We start from the raw sequence: 23,167 nt of genomic DNA on the forward strand, positions 1-23,167 counted from the left end.
AAAGGAATCTGGGAGGGTGTTTGTGCCGGCTTTTGACAGCTGGTGAAGCCCTGATGTTTCCAGCTCTTGAAGCGGCTTGCCACAAGTCCAGTCCAGCCAGTCCTCTTTGCTCTTTTCCTTCCTTGACTTGTGTCTGTGGCCATCAACAGGGTCTGTCACCATTGATTTCCTGACCAGTCAGGGGGTTCGTGATCCTGTTGCATGCTGGGATATTGTGTCATACTCAGTGCTTTACATTTCGTTCTTCATTTGTGATTATGGGGCCAGTCTCCTTTTGGGTTACCAGGAATAAAGCTGAGGAAGCCGTGGGGCCTGGGGTCACTGGGAGGCACAGCACGTGGAGGCTGTCATCGGCCCTAAGGAGCCCTTCCTCATGCTGTCTGGACGTTCTCCATGGTGGCTGACATCTTTGTCTGGTATCCAGTTGTTTTCCAGCCTCGTGCCTCACTTGACCACCATAATTGTTGGGTACCTTGATCTCAGTGGTTGTATTAAGGAATGCTGTGTAATCTATTTTTGCTTTAAAAAAAATAATAAAGCTTATTTTTCAATTCTGAACTTAAACATCAAAAAAGTTGATATGCACGAAAGGACACAAAAAGGAAATTGTAATATAAAATTATCTCCACTATCTCCTCTCATTTTTAGTAGGAGCTTCTGGGTATTGTGTGAACTTGAATGTCATTCCTTGGCGCGTGTAATACTTTGTGGATGCTTGCAGTGTTTTGTTTTTTTTTGGTTGTTTTTTTGGCCACCATGAAAGCTCTGGACTTTGGCTATGACATTCCTGGGACATTTGCTTTTGAGAGGAGGTGATTGGTGGATTCTTTTTCTGCACTTTGTTTTCTGGTTCTAATTTGGGCAGTTTTTGTATATGATTTCTTTTAAAAGTCATAGTTTTTCACAGATTCTGAGGATTTTTAAATTCTTTCTGGGATGTGTTTTTCAGGTCAAATTTTTTTTTATATCAAGTAGCTATATTTTCTTCTAGTTAGTCAAACTCTTTATTTTGTTCTAATATTTCTTGAAGTCTTACAGAGTCATTTGATTTCTGTTTGGTCTATTCTGGTTTTCAGGAAGTTTAATTTTGGGCAAAGTTTACCACTTGCCCTTTTAAAAAATATTTTTTAATTAATAGAAAGCTATTTTATCTTTTTCCCACCCATCTCCTCCCCCCCATTGGAGAAGAAGGAAAAGAAAAATATATTTCTTCTAACCGATAGGTATAATCAAACAAAACAAGTCTCCTTATTGCCCGTGTCCAGAAATTGCCGTATTCTACGATCTGAGTTCATTAACTCTCGGGAAGAGATAGAAAGAAAAATTCCATTTGAAATAAGTATGGAGTATATAAAAAACCTGGGAGTCTACCTACCAAGTTCCACACAGCTATATAAATAGAACTACAAACCATTGTTTGTAGAAGTAGACCTAAATATTTGGAGAAATATTAATTGCTTATGGGTAGGATGAGTCAATACGATAAAGATGACTATTCTACCAAAATTTATGTATTTATTCAGTGCCCAACCAATCAAATTACCAAATGGTTACTATAAAGAATTAGAAAAAATAATGAAATTCATATAGAAGAGGTCAGGAAACTCAAGGGAAATAATGAAAGATCTCAAATCATACTACAAAGCAATCATTTTCAAAACAGGCTGATACTGGTTAAAAAATGATTGACCAATGTAGCAGAATAGGCCCACGATATCCATGCAAACATGGTAGCCTGGTGTTTGCATAAAGATTTGTTATTTGACAAAACCTGCTGGGAAAATTAGATTGCAGTGCCAAAGAAATTGGATTGAGAGCAACAGTTCACACCTTGCCCTCAGGTATAAGTGATCTGGATAAACAGAAGGTCACATCACAGATTAGATAAACAAGGTAAAAAAAAAGACTGATCAGGTCTGAGAAGAGAAGAGTTCATGGCCAGACCAGGGAGAGACAGAAAACCAGCCATTTAAAAAAAAATTTTATTAATTTATTTTGATTTATCAGCAATCACTTCCATATGCTTTTGAGTTTAAAATTCTTCTCCCCCTTCTTCCCCACCACCCTCCCCAAGACGGTGCACAATCTCATATAGGCTATACATTTGCATTCCTGTTAAACGTATTTTCACATTAGTGAAGTTGTAAATAAAAATTAAAACCAATAGGAGGAACCATCAGAAAGAGGAAACAAAAATCAACAGAAGAGAAAAAAAATGATAGCGATTCAGCTTCCATAGCTCTTTCTTTGGATGTGGATAGCATTTTCCAACACGAGGCCTCTGGGGATGTCTTAGATCCTTGTATTGCTGAGAAGGGTTAAGTTTATCAATATTAGTCATTGCACAACGTGGCTGTTATAGTGTACAACATTCTCCTGGTTCTGCTCACTTCACTCAGCATCAGTCCATACAAATCTTTCCAGGTTTTTCTGAAGTCAGCCTCTTCATCATTTCTTCTAGCTCAATAGTATTCCATTACATTCACATACCACAACTTGCTCAGCCATTCCCCAATTGATGGGCATCCTCTCAATTTCCAGTTCTTTGCCACCACAAAAAGCTGCTATGAATATTTTTGTACATGTGGGTCTTTTTTTCCCATTTATATGATCTCTTTGGGATAGAGCCCTAGAAGTGCTATTGCTGGGTCAAAGGGTACGCACATTTTTATAACCCTTTGGGCATAGTTCCAAATTGTTCTCCAAAATGGTTGGATCATTTCACAACTCCACCAACAATGCATTAGTGTTCCAATTTTCCCACATCTTCTCCAACATTTATCATTTTCCTGTTTTGTGATGTTGGCCAATCTGATAGGTGTGATGTGGTACCTCAGAGCTGTTTGGATTTGCATTTCTCTAATCAATAATGATTTAGAGCATTTTTTCATATGACTATAGATGGTTTTAATTTCTTCATCTGAGAACTGTCTGTTCGTATCCTTTGACCATTTATCAATTGGGGAATGGCTTGTGTTCTTATAAATTTGTCTTAATTCTCTATATATTTTAGAAATGAGGCCCTTATCAGAGAGACTGGTTGTAAAAATTCCCACTTTTCTACCTTCCTTCTAATCTTAGTTGCATGGGCTTTGTTTGTGCAAAAACTTTTCAATTTAATGTAATCAAAATTATCTGTTTTGCTTTTTGTACTGTTCTCTATCTCCTGTTTGCTCATGAATTCTTCTGTTCTCCATAGATCTGATAGGTAAACTATTCCTTGTTCTCCAGTTTGCTTATAGTATCAGCCTTTATATCTAAATCGTGAACCCATTTTGACTTTATTTTGGTATATGGTATGAGATTTGAGGCTATGCTTAGTTTCTGCCGTATTCTTTTCCAGTTTTCCCAGCAGTTTTAGAAAACCAGCCATTTTGACTGAGGAAAATTAATGAATTTTCACACAAACATATCTGCTTTCGCTTCTAGGTTGCTCTTTCTCCTCTTGACTCCTCCTTTATTCCGTTTTAACTCTCTTGCTTCATTTCTGGGAGTCCTTGTGGAGAACCCATGGTTATCCTCAGAGTCTCTGCTCGAGGTTGTGAGAGTTACTGTCTCCAGGCTGGATATTTGGGTGTCCAGATCTGGACTTTGCTGTGCCAGGCCTTCTTCATTCTAATTAGCTATAATAATAACTAGCATTGATAGAGGGCATTAGGGTTTGCAAAGTGCTTCATGTGATTTACTGCAGTTTATCCTCACAATAACCCCGTGAAAGCCAGGTGCCATTGTTGTTGCCATTTTACAGATGAGGAAACTGAGGCTGAGGAAAGTTAAGTGACTTGCCCAGCATCTCACAGTTATTAAGTGAGGCAGAATTTGAACTCGGGCGTTTGTGATGCCAAGTCCTGCACTCAATCCAGCATGCCCCCAGATGTTTACTCATGTTTCCTGAGCTGGGGCTTTGGACCAGGGTCGGCCTCCTTTTGCACGGTGGCCAGAGTGGTCGGGCCCTTGGTCTCTGTGTGTCACCTGGGTTTCTGTACTGACCTGCATGTCTTTGGTTTGGTTCTTTTGGACCTTTGAAGTCCAGAGTGCGGGATATTCAGGACCCCCCCCCCCGCTTGTCTTGGCCTTGTTTGTCCTTTGTTCTAGGTGATGCCAGGACATGCAAGGGAATTGGATTTGAGTGAGGGAGGGAGGGCTGTGCAGGGTCAGTAGCCTCACTCTTTCCTCCGGAGCTGTCTGGATTTAGTGCTCAAATATGGATCAGGACAACTGCAGTTGACCCAGGGTACCCTTGGGGACCCTGGCCTTTTCAAGCTAAGGTCTTGAACAGGTCTCAGTTTGACTGAGGCAGCGCTAGTCACTAGACAGGTCTAGGGCTGTCACATCTCATGGGTAGCTTACCAGCGTGGAGCTTCCATGGCACGGGACCTCCTCTCTCTCACGGTCCTTCTGTGTCTCTAGCTTGCCTCTGGCAGTGCAGGGAGGTCTCCTGCCTCTCTGCCTCCCTGCCTGTCTGCCTGCCTCCCTGCCTGTCTGCCTGCCTCCCTGCCTGTCTGCCTCCCTGCCTGTCTGTCTGCCTGTCTGTCTGTCTGTCTGTCTGCCTGCCTGCCTGCCTGTTTGCCTGCCGTCTGCCTATATGTCTGCCTGCCTCCCTGCCAGCCTGTCTGCCTGCCTGCCTGTCTGCCTATCTGTCTGCCTGTCTGCCTGTCTGTCTGTCTGTCTGCCTGCCTCCCTGCCTGCCTGTCTGCCTGCCTGTCTGCCTCCCTGCCTGCCTGTTTGCCTGCCTGTCTGCCTGCCTCCCTGCCTATCTGCCTGTCTGCCTGCCTGCCTGTCTGTCTGCCTGCCTGTCTGCCTATCTCCCTGCCTATCTGCCTGTCTGCCTGCCTGCCTGTCTGTCTGCCTGCTTGCCTGCCTGCCTGCCTGTCTGCCTATCTCCCTGCCTATCTGCCTGTCTCCCTGCCTGTCTGCCTCCCTGCCTGTCTGTCTGCCTGTCTCTCTGTCTGTCTGCCTGCCTCCCTGCCTGCCTGTCTGCCTGCCTGCCTCCCTGCCTGCCTCCCTGCCTGCCTGTCTGTCTGCCTGCCTGTCTGCCTGCCTGCCTGCCTCCCTGCCTGCCTGTCTGTCTGTCTGCCTGCCTGTCTGTCTGTCTGTCTGCCTGCCTCCCTGCCTGCCTGTCTGCCTGCCTGCCTATCTGTCTGCCTGTCTGCCTGTCTGCCTGCCTGCCTCCCTGCCTGGCTTTGCTGCTGGCTTTCCTACAGCCTGTGGGCTTCTGACTGACTTTTTAGGGTAGTTCTGGGGTGGAAGAAGTCAGTTCCTGTATCTTGCATGATTTTCATATCTGAGTGACACCCAGAGAAAGGAGGGACTCCTTGTGGGAGAGAGTTTTTAATGCTGTGCTTTACTCTGACAAGTCAGGTGCTTTTTTTAGAATCACCAAAGGCCCACCAGAATCTCTGTACCTTTTATTGTTTTGAGACTGCAGAGCTGTGGATGTGAAGGACGTTGTTCACCACAGCCTCCTTGTCCCCTTCCCTTCCATCTAGGGACATCATTCTGAGAAAGGTGTGAGAGTAATAATGGGGATTATGAATTAATTCTTTTTTTTTTTTATGAGGCAGTTGGGGTTAAGTGACTTGCCCAGGGTCACACAACTAGTACGTGTCAAGTGTTTGGTCTGAGGCCGGATTTGAACTCAGGTCCTCCTGACTTCAGGGCCAGTGCTGTATCCACTGCGCCACCTAGCTGGCCCCTTGGCTTTTCTTCTCTCTGTGGCTGTCCCTTGCCGAGGCTCTGTCCAGGGCCCTCATCACTTTTGTGGTGACCTCATCAGCTCACATGGATCCGCCATGGTTGACTTGGAGATCCATGGGTCCCATCCTGATCTCTATTCCCTACTCTTTAGACATTTTAGACTGCATGTTCAGTAGGAATCTCAAACGCGGACTGTCCGAAGTGGAGCTCAGCGTTCCCACCCCTCTCCAATAACCCATTTGTCTTCTGACTTTGCCTCTTTTTCTCAAGGGCACTTCTGTCTTTCTAGTTACTCAGGTTGGCTGTTTTCATCCCAAGACTGCTCCATTCCCATCTTCCCCTTCCCCTGTATCCCACCGCTCACCAAGTCCTGTGGATGCTAGCTACACCACGTCTCTGCCATTCGCTCCTTTCTCTCCACTCATCTGGGCACCAGCTGTGTTCAGGCCCTCATCCTTGTTGGCCTGGGTGGTTGCAGTCACTCCCTCCTCGTGGGCGTCTCTCTCAGGTTTATCTATTCTCTAGTTCATTCTTCATAGTAAAGCTCCCTAAGTGAGCAGTCTGTCCTCTTTGAGTTAGATTTTATGTCCTTTTCTGATCCTCCGAAGTAACAGGTCCTGACATAATTACATTTGTTTCAAAGCCAGGCTACGTTTACATCTGTACACATTTTGGAGCTATTTACATTTTATAATGTGAAATTAGAGAATTGAGAATAATCCCAGAAATTCCCACTGTAAGTCAGTATTGTAACACAATGGATAATTGAGGAAATGACTCTTTATTCACTGTGGATAATGTATAATTAAACATTTGTATGGAATGTGTAGAAACCTGGCACTGATTACTTCAGCCCTTCTTCAGTGGAGTAAATGGTCATCAGGGCACCCTGTAAGGATTCAGTTGCCAAAAAGGTTTCTTTCAGAGTTTCGCCTCCCCTTTTTCTGGAAGTGAAACAGTTCTAGATTGCATTTAGGTGAACAGTATGTGAAGTGCTTTTGTTTCTTGGATCCTGTTCACACTTGGGGGCCTGATGCCAGTCAGTCTTTTGCTAATTGGGCAGGTCACCGGCATGGCAGAAATGGGGCCTCGTTGCCTTAGCACACTAGGTCTCAAGGATGGGCATTGGTAAGCTCTGTCATTGGAGCTCAGTCGGCCTTCTCCTGAGAGGGTTACTTCTGCACTCGGGCTCCCCGATTCTAAATCTAAAACTGGTTTAGAGGAAGATTCCACCTCTCTGTGACCCAGACTTTGGCGACTGCATTTTAGTGCCCAGACAGTGCAGATATGATGGCGCCTGCTGCTTCTGGGGGGACGGGTGAAAGAGGAACTGCACCTGCCTCCTCCACTGATACTGCCTCACATGGCTGATTATCTCCCTCGTCTTGAGGAGGAGCTTGGAACCTGGAGCAACTAAGTGATGTGTCCCTACATCAGAGATCCCAATAAGAAGCATCACCCAGACTCACGCATCGGCAGGGCTTCCAGACACCAACACAGGGCTCTGTGCCGTGGATTCTGACGAGCTGACTTCTGGATTGTGGTCTTGGCTGTACTAATGTAACCTTAATTTTTAATCTTTTTTATATAATTTTTTATATTTTATAAAATTTTTAGTAATCTTTAAGAAAAACTTTTTTGTCCTTTTACAGAGCTTAACACTAGACTACCCTGAAGGGTCCATCAAGAGATGTAGGCTCCCTCCCCCACCCCCACACTTCTTTTTTTTTTTTTGTCTATAAGGAAAGAAAATAGAGACAGGGTGAATGTTTTTATTTCGTCATCTTCTTCTGCCTTTTTTTTTTTAGGCAGTTGGGGTTAAATGACTTGCCCAGGGTCACACAGCTAGTAAGTGTCAAGTGTTTGGTCTGAGGCCAGATTTGAATTCAGGTCTTCCTGACTCCAAGGCCAGCATTCTATCCACCACGCCACCTAGCTGCCCTGAACGTTTTTGTTTCAAAGTAAAATTATAATGAAATGTTTGCATTGACATGCCTTATCCTTCAAGTATTAATACTTTCATATTATTTCATCTTTCATGAAGCTGTGGCTTCGGTGGTGGAAATACTCACTCTTCCTTGCTGTAGAGAGTACCACTTCCTCATTTCCTTAGTTGGGTCTGGTTTTCCTGTGTTGCTGTTGCTGAAAAAATGATTTTCCCCCTGGTGACAGTGCGTGTGGTGATCCCCGTCTGTGACCTTGACTGATACGGTCATCCACTGACCTGGGCTTGAGCTTTTCTCTTCCCAGGCAAAAGGGAGCTTGAAGGACCCGGGGCCAGTTCCACTGTGTGAACACCTGTGGACATGAGGGGTTACAATTGATTCCTCGTAGGTTGCCCTTATGGACAGACATGAGGGACAGAATCAGAGTGACCACGTGAGTCACAGATTTAGAACAGATGAGAAAACTGGCCTCGGAGCCCCTCTGAGCACGTGACGTCTTGGAACGGGGGGGGGGGGGGGAGGACGCCAGTAGCGTCTCTCAGTGATTGGTGTTTGGCCCTTGCAGTAACTTGAATAAAGGCCTAGGTGGCCTTCTGATGGGATTGGCAGTGTGGCAGAATCAGAAAGGCTGAGCAGTATGGGCTGGCAGTGAGATTCCAGAATGAGTTAAGCCATTAGGGCTCAATAGGTAAGAGGAAATTTTATTTATTTAAACATATTTATTGATGTATTTTGTTTTGACATCATCCCTACAGCAATGATTAAAAAATGAAAACAAAAAGGAGTCAAGTAAAGGCCAGCAGCAGAATGAAGACGGACACAATGGTCCAGGCCCAGAGTGTCCTGTCTCTGCGGATGAGGAACGGGGAGCCACGGATGGAGGGTGGCCTGGGGGACAGGCAGAGGCTGGTTTAATCGCGGTGATTACACAGATTTCCAGATTTCCCTTTTCTTCTTTTGTTTTCGTTTACATTATAGTAGTGATGGTGATTGTGGTTCTTCTGACTCTGGTCATAGACGTCTTCTTATGCTCTTCTGTAGTCTTTTTCTTCGTCAGTCATTCCCTGTTGTGTAGTAATAGTCCATTCCCTTCCTATACTACCACGTGCTTAGCCATTGCCGTCTCTCTTGTTTCCAGTCCTTTGTTATCACAAAGAGGGCTGATAGAAATATTCTGCCTCAGACTTCCGTGGGATATGTGCCTAGCAGAGGGATTTTAGGGTCAGAGTGTAGACGTTTTGGCACTGCCTTGGCATCGTTCCAAATTGCTCTGCAGACTGGTTGAAACTTCATAGCTCCACTAATAATCTGCTGGAAGACTTGTCGTTTCATATCCCTTCTAACATTGACTATTCCTTTTTTAAATTTTTAATTCATTCATTTTTAGTTTCTAACATTCACTTCCACAAGATTTTGAGTTCTAAATTTTCTCCCCGTCTCTCCCCTTGACTATCCCTTTAATAAGAATTATTTTACTTGGATATAAAAGACAGCCAGGTGGCTCAGTGCAGAGAGCACTGGGCCTGGAGTCAGGAAGACCTGAGTTCAGATGTGGCCTCAGACACTCATGAACTGTGTGACCCTGGGCAAGTCACTTAACCTCTGTTTGCCTTAAGTCGCTGGAGAAGGAAATGGCAAACCATTCCATTATCTTTGCCAAGAAAACCCCACGGACGTTATAGTCCACAAGGTCACGAAGTCCACAAGGTCAGCTTCCCAAGGACCAGAGTCAGGAAGCGTAGGTAGACAGGACGTTCAACCAGATTCAGGAATCCTGACGGAGCAGCCCTGAATCCTCGTTAGTTCTCTGGCCTGTCAAGAGCTTACGAGGAAGGGGGGGGGTGCCAGGTGCACAGAACACACCTGGAGTGTTGTGTTCAGTTTTGGTCTGCCCCATTTGGAGAAGGCCATCGATAACTGTGTGAGGATAGAAGGGTGTGGACCGTACAGTAGGAGGGCTGGTCACAGGAAGTTGGGCTGCTGAGCTTGCATTAGAGCTGTCTTTGATTATTTAAAGGGCTAAATCCATGGGAAGAGAGAATATGACTTGCCTTCGGGTCCCTAGGACAGACCCAGGGCTCTGGCTAGACATTGCAGAAAGGCACAGTTCAGCTCAGTGTAAGGAAGAGCTTCCTAATGATTGGGGCTGTCCAGGTGTGGGAGGGGCTGCCTTGGGTCAAGGTGGGTTTCTTTTCATTGGAAGGCTTCAGGTGGAGGCTAGCTGATTAGAATTCAGAGGGTCTCAGAGCTGCTTGGAATACCTCCTGAATGCATTATTGTAACTGCATTTAAAAAAGCAGTATTTTATGCGCAGTGTGATTTAACTCTGGCCTAATTTGAAACCTGGAGGCTTTGTCTGTACCAGTGAATTGAAACAATGGCTTGAATATTCTGGACCTTGTGAACTACTTGAATTCTAGGCTGAGTGTCTGGGAGCATATAGACATAAGAATCCAAGCAGTCAGGTACCAGCCAACATTGGTTAAGTGTCTGCTGATGTTCCAGGCCCTTGGTAGGTGCTGGGGATTCAGAGGCATAAAGGGAAGCTATTGCCGCCCCCAAGGAGCTGACATGTATCCCTCTAAGCACATACGGAATAAGCACCGGAAAGGTTTGGGGGGGACGTGGGGGTGGGGACGGTCTGGAAAGGCGGGAGAAGGTGACGCTTGAATCGAGTGGAGCCACGGAAGCAAGGGTTCCACAAGCCGGAAGGGATGAGGGAGGGCATTTCAGGCGCGGGGGATACAGTGAGTGCAAAGGCGTGAAGTGGGAGAGAAAGCAAGAAAGTGTTGTGAGGGAGAAAGCAGGGGCCGTTTTGGCTAGCCTGAAGAATGGGAAGGTAGTGCTATCTAATGAGGCGGAAAAGGGAGGAGAGAGGGAGGGTGGAGCCAGCTGGAGAAAGTCTTCAGCAGCCCAGGAGGAAGCCCCATTTCTTTGCCAGGTCCCTGTTCCTGATGCTGGACTCTCTCTGCCGTGGCCAGACCTTCATTGCCCTGCCCCCCCTTTCTGTATGAGAATGTAAGCTCCTCCAGGGCCAGGATGGCTTCTGGATGCTTTAGTGTCACTTCCAGTGCTTGGCTTGTACATAGTATGTGAACACAGTAAGTTCTTAATAAATGCTTGTTATTTTAGTCAAGAAGAAGCAGAGATTGCTGGCATCTACTGAGTTAGGATCTTACTTGATTAGGAAGGTGACTTACCATTCAAATGAGACAATGAGAGGCTGGACTAGAGTGGTGTGTGAGTGTGTATGAGGGTGAGTATATGTGTGTATGTGAGTGTGAGCGTGTGTACGTGAGCATGCACCAGTGGATGGCAGCGATGTTGTGATAGTAAAAACAAGACTTGGAAGGCTTGGTGAGGGATTGGTTATGTGGGCTGGGGGTGAGTGAGGAGCTGAGGGTGCCATGGGGAGCTGGCTAGTATTGGGGAAGCTTGGAGGAGGAGGTTTTAGGGGACCTAAGATATCTTGTAGGCATTTTAAGCAAAGATGAATTTAGTAGCAGGATTGTGGCAGACAGTTGCCTCAGTTTGCTGTATCACTGGGTACAGGGTTCATTTAACTCTTCAGTTGATACTGTGGGCTGAAAGCCTAATGGAGGTCACCAATTTACATCTTAGGTTTACCTTATTCCCTCCTCTAAGTGAGAGTTGTCAAAGGCTGTTTATATTTTTGTGCTGTGTGTGTGTGTGTACCTACATACATATATTTGCAGGCTAACAACATGTGCAGTGCTTCACACCGGGCAGACCCTCCTCTCGGCTCCTGTTTCATCTTCTGCTGTTCACATTCTAGACCTGGACGTGTCCACAGCTGGGACTTTGTGTGGTGTCGGAAACCCTGCGTCTTTCCTCTCTCTCTGGATCCAGGCACACTGGAAGAGCCGGGCCCTTCCCTTGGGGTGGCTTCCCCCAGGGCCCAGCAGGGTTGGCAGGAACGATGCATGGCAAAGGAAGCCAGGGAGTGGATCCTTCCCAGTGGGAGGATTCCGTCCTCAGTTACTTCTGGTGCCCTTGTACATAGTGGAATGGGAAGTCAGGAAATGAAATGTGATGGCACTTGAGGGATTTTGTTTTTTAGTTTTTTCAGTTGACAAAAACTTATTTTCTCTCCTACCTACTGGCAGGGGTGGAAAGAATTGAAAAAGAAAGAGGTTAGTAAAACCTTTCCATCAAACATGCATGGTCAAACAAAAAATTCTGCATTGGCCAAGACTTAAAATATATTGTCTCAGTCTGTCCCGTGAGGCCATCCCCTCTCTGACAGGAGGCGTGAGTGGCCTCTTGAATCATGTTTGGGCGTTGTGTTGATCAGCTTCCGTGCATCTCTGAGTTGGTTTGGAGGTGACTTTTTGTCTCCTGTGATTATCCTCAAAGACAGGCCCCTCTGCATTTGGGGTGCCTCCTCAGGGCATGTTGTCAGCACAGCGATGGGCACAGCATCTGAGCTGGAAGGGACCCCCGGAGTCCATCCCCTCCAGCCCATCCTCAGACAGCTCTCCTTTACAGCCTGCACCCGAGGAGAGGTCTTTCTTGGTCCCTTGTAAGCTCTCCCACTTGGGGATACCTCTAGTTATGGAGAAGTTTTCCCGGACACGAAGTGTTGGCCTCATGGCAACATCCCCCAGCCGGCTAGCTTGCTTTTGGTTGTCTCTGGGGCCAAGCGGACCAAGACCTGTCATCTGTGTGACGGCCCCTCTGATACTTGAAGACAGCCATGGTCCTCTCTTGTCATTCCTCCAGGCTAAACATCCCTGATTTCTTCAACAGAGCCTCATGTAGCTTGGTTTGGAGGCCCCATCAGAAGTCTCTTGGTCTGTATCAGAATCAGTAGAGTGGAATTGTCCTGGTTCTGGTTTCCAAAAGTGGAACTGAGCGCCTTGGGAATGAGATGGGTTCCCCTTGCCATGGTGTTTTTTTTTTTAAGAAACATTTAAAACTTTTTTAAAAATTCAGATTTATTCGAGTTCCAAATTTGTCTTCTTTCCTTCTCCCCTCCCCCTCCCTCTTCCCAGTTGAGAATACAAGGAAAACAAAACCCCTGGTACAATCATGTAGAGTCCATTTAAACAGATTCCCTCATCAGCCACATTAAAAAAAGTCTCTGTCTGCCCTCTGGATCCATCATCACCCTTCCTGTGGGTGGAGAGCATGTCTCCTCATGAGTCCTCTGGAAATGAGGTGGATCACTGTACTGATCAGAGTTACTAAGTCTTTATAGTCTGGCTGTTACTGTATATGAGGTTCTTCTGGTTCTGCTCGCTTCACTTTGCATCACTGTGTCTAAGTTTTCCCAGGTTTCTCTGAAACCATGCCTTTCATCAGTCCTGATAGCGTGATAATATTCCATCACATTCAGATACCACGCCTCATTCAGCCATTCCCCAGTTGGTTAGCATTCCCTCAGTTTCCAGTTCTGTGCTGTTTTTGTACATGTGGATCTTTCCCCTCTTTCTTTGATCTTTGGGGTATAGACCTAGCAGTGGCATTGCTGAGTGATTGACCTGCAGCGCAGCGTCCGGTGTCTGGCATCCTAATGGCTTTGTAAAAGGATGACGACCCGTGGCTTTGCTGAACTTTTCTGAGAACAGGTTAATGGAGCCGAGTAATGAATGACTCGGGATGGGATATTCAGTTCCTAGAGAACATAAGGTGACGTGTCCTTTACCCAGCCAAACATTGTCATTGTTGATCAGTTGAAGATTATTCTATGACGGCAACCCCCTTCCCCCAACTACAGACTTAGACCTGAAAGTGACCTTGGGGATCACCTAGGCCATTGTCTAGGTGGATATTTTTAGTTACATTTTTGAGGTTTGATGTTTTCCCGTTGCTTTGCAGACCCCTGCTCATCTTAATGGTGTGGGGAGCAGGATACAGGCATCTGCTTTAGAGAGCTAGGTAACAACTGCACGCCTGGGTGTATCTGTGTTCACGCTGGGTGTCTCGGACACCTCTCCTCCCAGCCTCCCAGCCGCATGCATGCACTCTATGAACCGCTGAATCTCCGCTTTCTGAGCCCTCAGGGATCTTGGAGGTCCCGCCTCCCCTGGGCGCTCTGCCTGGTCCATCCCACTATCAGCATCCCTTGTTAGGGGCTGTGCCTCTGAGCCCAGGTCTTCTCTGGTGGAATTTGCCTGTCGCTCTTCCTGCAGCCGCAGGGGTTCCAGCCGAAGGAAGGTGCTTCCTCGTTAGTATGACTGCCCTTCAGCCACGGGCCCTGCCTGGGCACCTGCAGCTCGCAGGCTCAGGTTGCCCATTTCCTCCAGCTGAACTTCCTGTGGTTTCCTCTGGAAGTCCTTCCCCATCTGGGCTGAATCTTTGTTTTTTCTCATTTGAAGGACCAGAGATTTATCAGGATGAATGCAGATACGGTGACAAGGACTCTCCAAGCACGGAAACTCCCTGAGTGGATGTCTGCACCGCGGGAGGGATGCGATGCCGATACAAGAAAGGTTTGTTACTTGTGGGGAATGCTTTTTATATGAGGTTGTTGAGAGACTTTTTTCTGCTAGTGTTTCCTCTTGTGAATGTGCTGTGTTCAGTGTAGACAGCTTCTTCCTAAGTTTACCCGTCTGTGAGTAGCTTTCGGCTTTGTTGACAACCTAAATTGTCTGATGCTCCTGTGTGAACTGGGCCCATGAGAAATTGGAGTCTGATTATCTGTCCAAGCGTCTCTCCCTCATCGGCCATTGTTCACTTGTAATTGTGGGATCGTTTGTGTGATGACTGAGAAATAAAACTTGGTGAGTAGCAGCTTACAAAGAACTCTCCCTCCTTGTGAGTAATCCTCATGAGTCACTTAGATTGATCATGTGCCCACTGTTGGGGGCACCATGCCAGGCCTGGGCAGTGTGAAGAGGGTGAAGTAGTACTCCTGGCCTTTGAGGGCCTTGGATCAGAAAGCTTTGTCTGTTTTTCTTTTTTGTTGTCATCTTTTCTGTATATATGATCTTCTTGTCTCAACATTATCTTCCCTGTTCTCCCCACCACCCACCCTGAGCCATCCCTCCTAACAAAGAATAGGATAGAGGAAAACAGCCTGCAGCCCTCCAGCAGAACACACCAGTGTGTCGGCCGAGTCTGGTGGTATAGACCAGTGCATTCCATGCCTAGAGGTCCTCGCTCTGCCAGGGAGGGGAGGGAGAGTTCTTTTCTCTGGCCCTCTTTGGGGCCAGGCAGGGTCATGATAATTACACAGGGTTTAGTGGCATTTTTCCCCCATGTTTTTATTTGCATCACTGTGGTCTTTGCTTATGTTGTTTTCCTGGGGTTTTTGCACCAGTTCATACAAATCTTCCTTTATTTCTCTGAACTCCTTGTGTTCATTGCTGCTTACAGTGAACTCCATTTCTCTGTTCCCTAATGGATGGGCAGTACTTTGTTTCTGGTTCTTTGCTGCTCTGCTAATTGGGTTTATAGAGGATCTTTTTATTTTGATCTTTGAGCTCCTTGGGTCCGTCCCCTGCATCGGCCTCCCTTGGTCAGAGGGTACATCATTCTCTTAGCATAATTCTAAGTTACTTTCTAAAATGATTGGGATAATTCACACGAGAGCTTACATTGTCCTGAAGAGATGTACTAGATAAATGTAGTATAAGGAAAATTGAGGAGAGGGCATAATTAATGTGTGAGGGAAAGTGGCACAAATTGCATGTTGAAGGAAGCCAAGGTTTCTGAGCTGTAGACATAAAGAAACCTATTTTGGGCCCTGGGGACCCACTTGTACAAATGTCTGGAGATGGGAGATAGGGTATCAGGTTTGGGGAATGGCTAATGGTACATTTGGCTGGAACCCAGTGTATGTTGAAGGTACTCTGAGAAAAGCTGCAAAGACAGTTAAGAAACCTATTGGGAAACCCTTCAACGCTCAGCCCCGGGGTTTAATTTAATCCTACAGACAACCACGATCCAGGTAAGCAGCCAGCATTTATTCACTGGTCTCCTGAAGGACATGGGCAGATGTGTGCTTTGCAAAGATTATCTTGGGAGTTATGTGAGGGATGGATAGGGTAGAAGGGAGACCAGAGAGGCCCAGGAGGAGGGGGGGTGTGGTGGGCACGTGACTGGAAAAGGAAGGGCATGAGAGACCGTGGAGGCGTCGGGATCAGGATTCGGAAGGCGTCCAGGGTGACAGTGAGGCGGGACCCTTGGTGACCGGAAGGGTGGCGGAGCCCTGAGCAGAAACAGGGAGGAGATTTGGAGGAGAGCTCCAGGGAGGGGGGACAACCGTAATGAGTTCTGTTCTGTTGAGTGTGAGAGGCTTGTGGGGCCTCTAGCAGGAAGTATCCAGCAGGCAGTTAATTAATGATGAGAAGTTAAGCCTTGGTTATCTGTAGAGAGATGATACTTGATGAAGGAGCTCTCTGAGAGTGCTGTGGATGGGGAGAGGAGTAGAGGACCTCGGATGGGAGGCCGAGGCCAGCCGGGAGAGGCTTCGAGGGCCTGCCCAGAGGAACTCTCAGCAGAGCCTGGAGGAGCTCAGGGTGGTTTGTGTTTGATGATGAGGCCAGAATCCAGAACACAGGGGACTGAGAGGGGGGACACATAGAAGGTCCTTTCCTTCTCTTCCCCCTCCCTCAGGACTGTTTCTCTCTCCCTCCCCATCTCTCTCTTCCCCCTCCTCTTTCTTTCCCCTCCCCCTTTTGCCTCCTCCCTCTGTCCTTTTCTCTCTACTTTCTTTTCTTCTTGTCCCCTCCCTCTTTTCTCCTTCCCCTCCTCTTCCTCCTCCCCCTCCTCTTCCTCCCTCCTGCCCCCTTTCCCTCCTCTTCCTCTTCTTTTCTCTCTACTTTCTTTTCCTCTTTTTCCCTACCTCCTCCCCCTTCTCCCTCCTCCCCCTCTCCTCCTTCCCCTCTCCCCCTTCTCCCTCCTTCTCATCTCCCTCCTCCCCCCTCTCCCTCCCCCCTCTCCCTCCTCCCCCCTCTCCCTCCTTCCCCTCTCCCCCTTCTCCCTCCTTCCCATCTCCCTCCTCCCCCTCTCCCCTTCTCTCACTGGAACAGCTGACCTTGAGGGCAGGACCTTTTTTGTTTTTTTGCCTTTGCAGCCCAGCACACTGGGAGTTGGTCAGGACGTGTTAGTTTAATTGTCTTTGTATAATTAGAGCTCACTAAAGAAAGTCAGTGGAGAAAACACAAGCTAGTCATTTGAACTCCTTTTCTGATTTTGACGTCCTGTGGGTTTTCTCTTCAGAGGAGTGTTCTGGAAGGTGGCCTTCCCCTGCTGGAATTCCCTGGCTGTATCATTTACAGCTACGAGGCGAGCGATTGTTCCTTCCTGGCGGAAGATATCAGGTGAGAGTCGTGGATGCCTCAGGACCCGTGTATCTCTGCTTCTGAAGGGGAGCTGCTTGAGTCCTGAATTCCGTGAGGGCCTGAGGCCTTGCTGATATCAGCACAGGCTGGGTGGCCCCTTCTTGTCATTTGGGAGCAGAGGAGGATTGGAATCCAGGATCCTTGCCCCAGGGCCAGCTCTTTCTCCACTTGCCACATTGCTTGTCCTTCCTCTTCTCCTTCAATGTAAGGAGAACCTCTTTTTCAGATTTTATTATGTTTTAAGAATGAAAAAATCTATAGGATAGCATTCACATAGCCAAAATCTGAGAAGATTTGAAAACCTGTCCTTCAGAAGCTATTTCATGTTGGGCCATTGTTTTTATATAGGGTTAGCCCTTTATTTACCACTAGTTATCAACCTATTTCCAGTGAATCCTGTCCAGGAGGAACAGTTGGTGTGCTGGTGGCGGGGAGGCCAGATCCGACCTGAGGGAGGCTCCGTCTCTCACTAAGGAACTCGCGAGGCCAGACCAAAACCAGGTCTTTAAGTACAGAGACTTCAGTTGCTATAGAAAGCTTGGTTAGATGTGTTTTCATTAGAAACCAACAATACTAAAACTATTCAGTAAATTCAGTCTCAAAGCTGCGTTGTAACGTGTTGTTAACCAAGAAGTTACAGCGAAGGGGTCCAGGCAGGATTCGGGAATCCTTTCAAGGACAGGGCAAGGGATTGCGGTGGGTAGTGGGAGTGGACAAGTATTACTGACCTACCTCGGGGGCAGGTTCACCTCTGGGTCTCAGACCTCCGGCGGCAGCAGGTGAGTCTGAGAAGAGATGCTTTCGTCAGGTAACAGGCCCTGGGGGTCTGTGCGTGTTTGATCTGTTCTTTTGACTTTATCACTGCAGGGAATGACTCCTTTGCCATTTCTGGGCTTAGAGGGTTGCCTGGGCCCCAAGAGGCCGGGTGGCTTGTCTATGGTCCCCCAGTTATCCAGTCTGTGTCAGAGGCAGGACTCAAATCCTGGCCTCCTTGATTTCACCAAGTCTCTGTCCAGTCTTCTTGGATCTACAAAACCCATGTTTTATGTTGAATTAATGAATGAGTCTTGCTATTTTTACCCCCTTGCAAGCTCCTAGGATCAGTCATAGCTTGAGAGTTGGAAGGGACCTGGAGTGAGGAAACTGAGTCCCAGTGCAGGCACCCGTGACGTAACTTGCCTGGGATCACACAGCCAGGAAGTCTCCAAGGCCAGGTTTGCACCCTGGTCTTCCTCATTCCAAGAGCGGCCTCCTCTCCCCTCCCATGCTGCCTCGCACCTGGTGCCCCGCTCCAAACACAGAACACGGGAGGGCTGTGTGGGCAGGAGAGGCGCAGTGGGTGCTAAGAGGAGATGGAGGCTTCGTTCTAAGGTTGGCTCTGCCTTCACTTGCTTGGAGGCCTTTGTAGAGTGGGTATAATTTGTTAGTGTATGGCCTGGCCATTTTGTCAGGAGGCCTGGCCCTGCTGGGGCAATGGGACCTCCTGTTAGGTTCCACATCATACATTCTAGCCCAGGTTTGTGCATCCTCAGAGGTAACGTGTACACCACGTTACCTGACCGCGTCTCTGACTTGAGAATGTGGACTCGAAAGGCTCTGCTTTCAAAGGTGCTACAGAATTGAAGATGTCGGGTTAATAGTGTGGCTTTTTTTTCCCCTTCAGAGTGAGCTTGTCTGATGGCGCAGTGGTTGGATTTGACATTGAATGGCCTCCACCCTTCTGGAAGGGCAGGTCAGGCAGGGTCGCCCTCGTTCAGTTATGTGTATCTGAGAGCAAATGCTATTTATTTCACGTGGCTTCTATGTCAGGTTGGTACCATTCTTCTGATGTCCTTTACACACTTGAGTTATGTAGCAATGTGTCATTTCGCCCCCATCCCCAACCTCGTTCCCCTCACACATAGTCCATTTGACAAGTCCATACGTTGCCCCAAGGGTCCGAGGGCGGGAATGCTGGCCTCTTGCCTCTGAGAATCCTTGGTTGTCCTTCAGGGCTCCACCTGGTGTCATTGCCTGCAGGAGGCCTCTCCTCTTGTCCCCTTGCTAAAGACCTCGAATGCCTTGGGGTCTGTTTTGGGTCTCCTCATGGGTATGTGATTTTTGCCCATTGAATGTAAGCTCCTTGAGGGCCTAGCACAGTGCCTGGCTGGTAGTAGGTGCTTAATAAATGCTTGTTAAATGGATGGTTACGCATGGTCTGGGCCACACAGGCAGAGGAGCGATCCCACTAGGTGATTGCTCTGACAGCATTGGGAGAGATGATGGGTGGGCAAGCAGGATGCAGGGAGGGGACACGGTGCACAGACAGCTCTTGGGGGCACAGAAGGTCTGGAAACCAGCCACAGAGGCCATTTCAGTTTTCCCCCAGGGATTAAAGATGTTATTGGAGAATGAAGCTATTAAAAAGGCTGGCGTGGGAATGGCAGACCAGTGGAAACTTCTCCGAGACTTTGACATCCACCTGAAGGGCTTTGTGGAGCTGGCCAGCATGGCCAATGAGAAGGTAGGGACACGCTTGGGTTTGGTGCTTCTCCTTGGTGGGAACCAGAGAAGGGGCCAGGACTTACATGCCCTTGTGGGAGCCTGTCTTCAATACCCACCGGCATGGCAGCTCACTCCAGCCGAACCTCTTCCCTTCTCACTTAACTTCCTTTTGTGAGACCTATACTGATCAGGTGGTTTACAAAAAGGATTCCTGTGCGTTTTTTAGGGGGAGGGGAGGTGGAGGTGGGAAGGGTTCACTTATTCTTTTCCTTGTTCCCGTGTGTCCTGCCCACTTCTATCATTGGTTATTTCAGGAAGCGTACTGCGAGCCCCGCAGTGTCTATAGGCGTTAGGTGTAAGAGCATGGGCTGTAGGGCTGTCCTTCCCCTCCCTCATACTCTACCAAATGGTTTATTGGAGAAAATGAAATGCTTGTGGACATTTCTACCTCATTGTCATGAAAAAGTTTTCAGTGGCTTGGGGAAATTCCAGAATTCAAACTGGACTGACCAGGTGGCCCAGCCCTGCATTTGGAGTCCTGGTTCTGAGTCCCAGCTCTCATCCCTTCCCTCTCTCTGGGCCTCCATTTTCCCCTCCGTAAAAGGCCAAGCTGGGAGCTGGCGTCCCCTTGGCCCCTGTGCCTTGGGAGCTTGGCTTGGCCCGGGGTCTGGGGCTGTCTCTCTCGATGGCCTCTTGGAGGCTCAGGCTGCAGGTGGTCTGGTCCTCCTCTGGACCACGTCTGTAAGTGCCGGTCTGTGCTCCTCTTTGACGGCTCTTTAGCTCAGGTGTAAAGAGACTTGGAGCTTGGACGGCCTGGTGAAGCACCTCTTCAGTAAGCAGCTTGTGAAGGAGCAGTCTGTCCGCTGCAGTCGCTGGGAGGACTTCCCACTCACCGAGGAACAGAAGCAGTACGCCGCCATCGACGCCTACGTATGTACTGAGGGGGCGGGGCTGCTGTGTTGGCTTGGAGTCCTCCTCACTGGTCACAGGTTCAGCCTCGCTTAGTGTGGAAAGCGCTGCAGAAGGCATTTATTGCTGCCTTTTTTTCCTGTCCATTAACCAAGTAGTGCCCATTCACAGATGACTGAACTCCAGTGATTGTTGTTGTCCTGAAGTCAGAAGAAGGCCCAGTTGGAGCGGTAGTCTGTGGCTGCTGTCACTCAAGCTTTCTCTGAGAACACGTCTGTCCTCCTCCTCCTCCCAGGCTGGCCCTCTGTAGCCACACTCTTACCTGGAGCTCGGGACCTCTCGCCAGCGTCTTCCCCTGTCATGGTCAGCCAGCTGACCCCGGCTGCTCCAAGGCAAAGATTTGTACCAAACCAGTGTGGCATGCGTGGTGGGAGGTGGGAGGGTGGGCCCACCTAGTGGAAGGGACACTAGTGGCCTCTCACCCACGGTGCCACAGGGCTCTCTTTCCCTCCCCCCGGTGTTGTCATGCTTCTCCCTTGCGCCGCTGTAGCTCTGCAGGTCCACGTCCTGGTGCTCTCCTGGGCTCTGTGGGCCTGCTTTTCTTGTCAGCTGAACTTTCTGGCCGCCTGCTACACATGCTCTGAAAGAAATGTGAGGAGAGATGCTGTCTTTGTAGCCACATGAGCGGTTGGCTCACCGGGTGTCTGGCCCCTCTCCATGCTCTCAGAGTGGCCCTGGGGCATCAGATCTTGTCTTGGTGGCTGGTCTGGCTGCTGAGCTTGGCCGGCTTTGGGTAGAGTATGGCTGAACCCCTGCTGTGGCATAGCCTCTAAGAATGCTGGGGTGCCATGTCCTCCCAGGAGTCTAGTGTGGTGGAGCAGAGGGCAGAGAGGTGCCTTTGAAGCTAAGAAGGCATGGCTGTAAGGTCAGCCTCTGAACTACCTGTGGCCAGCCCCTTCACTTACTAGGGCAGCCGGCATTGGGAGGGGGCCTTCCTTGCCTGGGGGGGTCAGTGCCTGTCTCTGTGTCTGCGGCCGGGGAGATATGTGGCCCTGTGTTGGGGTCTTTGGTTTCATTTTCTACGGTTCATCTCTTTCTTTATGTTAGATTCACTTTGTTTACCTAGTGGGCATCAGTCTCAGGAGTGGAATCCCCTCTGGTAGGCACCTTGGGGCAGGCTTCATCTTGAGCAGGAAAACAGGTTGCTCCTTTTCCTGCGTGTGCTTTTTGGGAAATACCAGGTCTTTGGTGGTCCTTGGAGAGAAGTGCTTGGTGGACTGGGAGGGAAGTAGGCCTGTGGAGGGAGTGGAGAGTCTGTGGAGCTGGAGGTTCAGCATGGCCGCTGCGAGAAGTGCGGCCAGGACGCGGAACGTTGTGCTGCTGATGCTGGGCAGGATTCAGATCTGCGCCTGTGCCCCAGACTGGACTATTGAGTGTTCTGCCCCCAGGACGGGGCAGATTGGCATCGAAAGGATCCCTTGTTGACGATTTCTGCTCTGTTTTCTTTATTGTTGTAGGCTAGTCTCATAGTTCACCAAAAATTGGAAACCTTGAGTGGAGCTGAGCAGACGCTGCTGACACAAACCGGTGAGTTGTCTTATGAGCCCTCTGGGACGCAACGGGCAGTGTTCTGAAACTCGACATTGATGTGCCCCGTCTGGCGTTTGTGTCTCGGCTCATCCCAGCAGTACCAGGCACCAGCAGAGAGCTTGGCAGAGGTGCTGCTGTCTCACCAGTCAGTCAGCAGGTGGTTATGGAACACGTGCTCCGTCCTGGGCCCTGGGGACACAGAGGCCTCACGCGGTACGGTCCCTGCCCCTGAGGAGCTTAGGGCCTAACGGAGAAGGAGCTAGGCCATTCACAGTTAAGAAGGCTGGCCAAGCTGTTGCATAGGGTGATAGGGCCTATCTCCAGGGGAGGTGCCTGCTCTTCACCTGTCCAACTTGGAATGATATGCTTAGGCTCTGTCCCTCAGTGTGCCAGGCACAGCTCATTGGTTCCACATGGAATTTCCCCCTAAATCCTGATAGCCAAAATGTTAACCAGACCCAGTGGTTTGGCTGTCTGCTCTTGAGCCGCTGAAGCAGGCGCCTGGTGAGACTGACCGCCCAACTGAGGATGTTCCTGCCACGCTAGCAGGGATGGCACTGGGGGCCACCTCCATGTTCCTGCTAACCTGAGCTGTGAGTTGGATGGACTTGGTAGCCCATTTCCTCTGTCTCGCTGCTTGTGTGTGCCATGTCCTTGTACCTTACCCATAAGGTAATATTGGTAAAGTGCTTAGCACGGTGCCCGGCACATAGCAGGTGCTTAATAAATGCTTATTCCCTTCCCCTGGTAGAAGTGCATCAGCCAGAAGCATTCATCACTTTGCAGCCAATTGCTGGCAGCTCCAATGCTGATCTCCCCCAAGTCCTTTCTTTTTTCTTTCTCTCTTTTTTTTTTTAAAAGGCAGTTGGGGTTAAGTGATTTGCCCAGGGTCACACAGCTAGTAAGTGTCAAGTGTTTGGTCTGAGGCTGGATTTGAACTCAGGTGCTTCTGACTTCAGGGCCAGTGCTCTATCCACTGTGCCACCTTGCTGCGTGCCCCCCCCCCAAGTCCTTTCTTTGTCAGGCCTGTTGGGTAGGACTGTTTAGCAGAGTTGATGTTGCCATGGCCTGGCATTCCTGAGCCCAGGGTCTTCAGCGTGCCAAGCTACGCCACAGAGAACCATGTCCTGTGACCCAGTGCTAACAGATGCCTCTTGGTTGTATTTAAGAAGTCTTTGCTTTGGGGACTTCTTCTGTCCTTTCCTGCATGAAGACAGCGGGGCTGTGTAG

At 48.6% G+C, this 23,167-nt stretch overlaps 1 protein-coding gene across 8 annotated transcripts in view; it reads left to right on the plus strand.

Annotated features, from left to right (window-relative positions):
- Nucleotides 1-23,167, plus strand: part of WRN (WRN RecQ like helicase) — an 89,490-nt gene that overhangs the window by 9,969 nt on the left and 56,354 nt on the right. For 4 of the 8 annotated variants that reach the window (XM_021008293.2, XM_021008295.2, XM_021008294.2 and 1 more), the window contains exons 2-7: nt 13,985-14,098; nt 16,833-16,933; nt 18,618-18,763; nt 19,312-19,457; nt 20,219-20,368; nt 21,865-21,934. In XM_021008293.2, the coding sequence (XP_020863952.1) occupies nt 14,003-14,098; nt 16,833-16,933; nt 18,618-18,763; nt 19,312-19,457; nt 20,219-20,368; nt 21,865-21,934 (709 nt within the window). In that variant the 5' untranslated portion in view covers nt 13,985-14,002. Of the gene's footprint in view, nt 1-11,754; nt 13,545-13,984; nt 14,099-16,832; nt 16,934-18,617; nt 18,764-19,311; nt 19,458-20,218; nt 20,369-21,864; nt 21,935-22,197; nt 22,531-23,167 lie in introns of those variants that run through there. The other 4 variants (XM_021008296.2, XM_078148663.1, XM_078148664.1 and 1 more) reach the window with 4 other exon arrangements.

The sequence above is a fragment of the Phascolarctos cinereus genome, unplaced genomic scaffold, assembly GCF_003287225.1.
Source record: "Phascolarctos cinereus isolate Bilbo 61053 unplaced genomic scaffold, phaCin_HiC Scaffold_9;HRSCAF=440, whole genome shotgun sequence".
NCBI classification, from domain to species: domain Eukaryota; kingdom Metazoa; phylum Chordata; class Mammalia; order Diprotodontia; family Phascolarctidae; genus Phascolarctos; species Phascolarctos cinereus.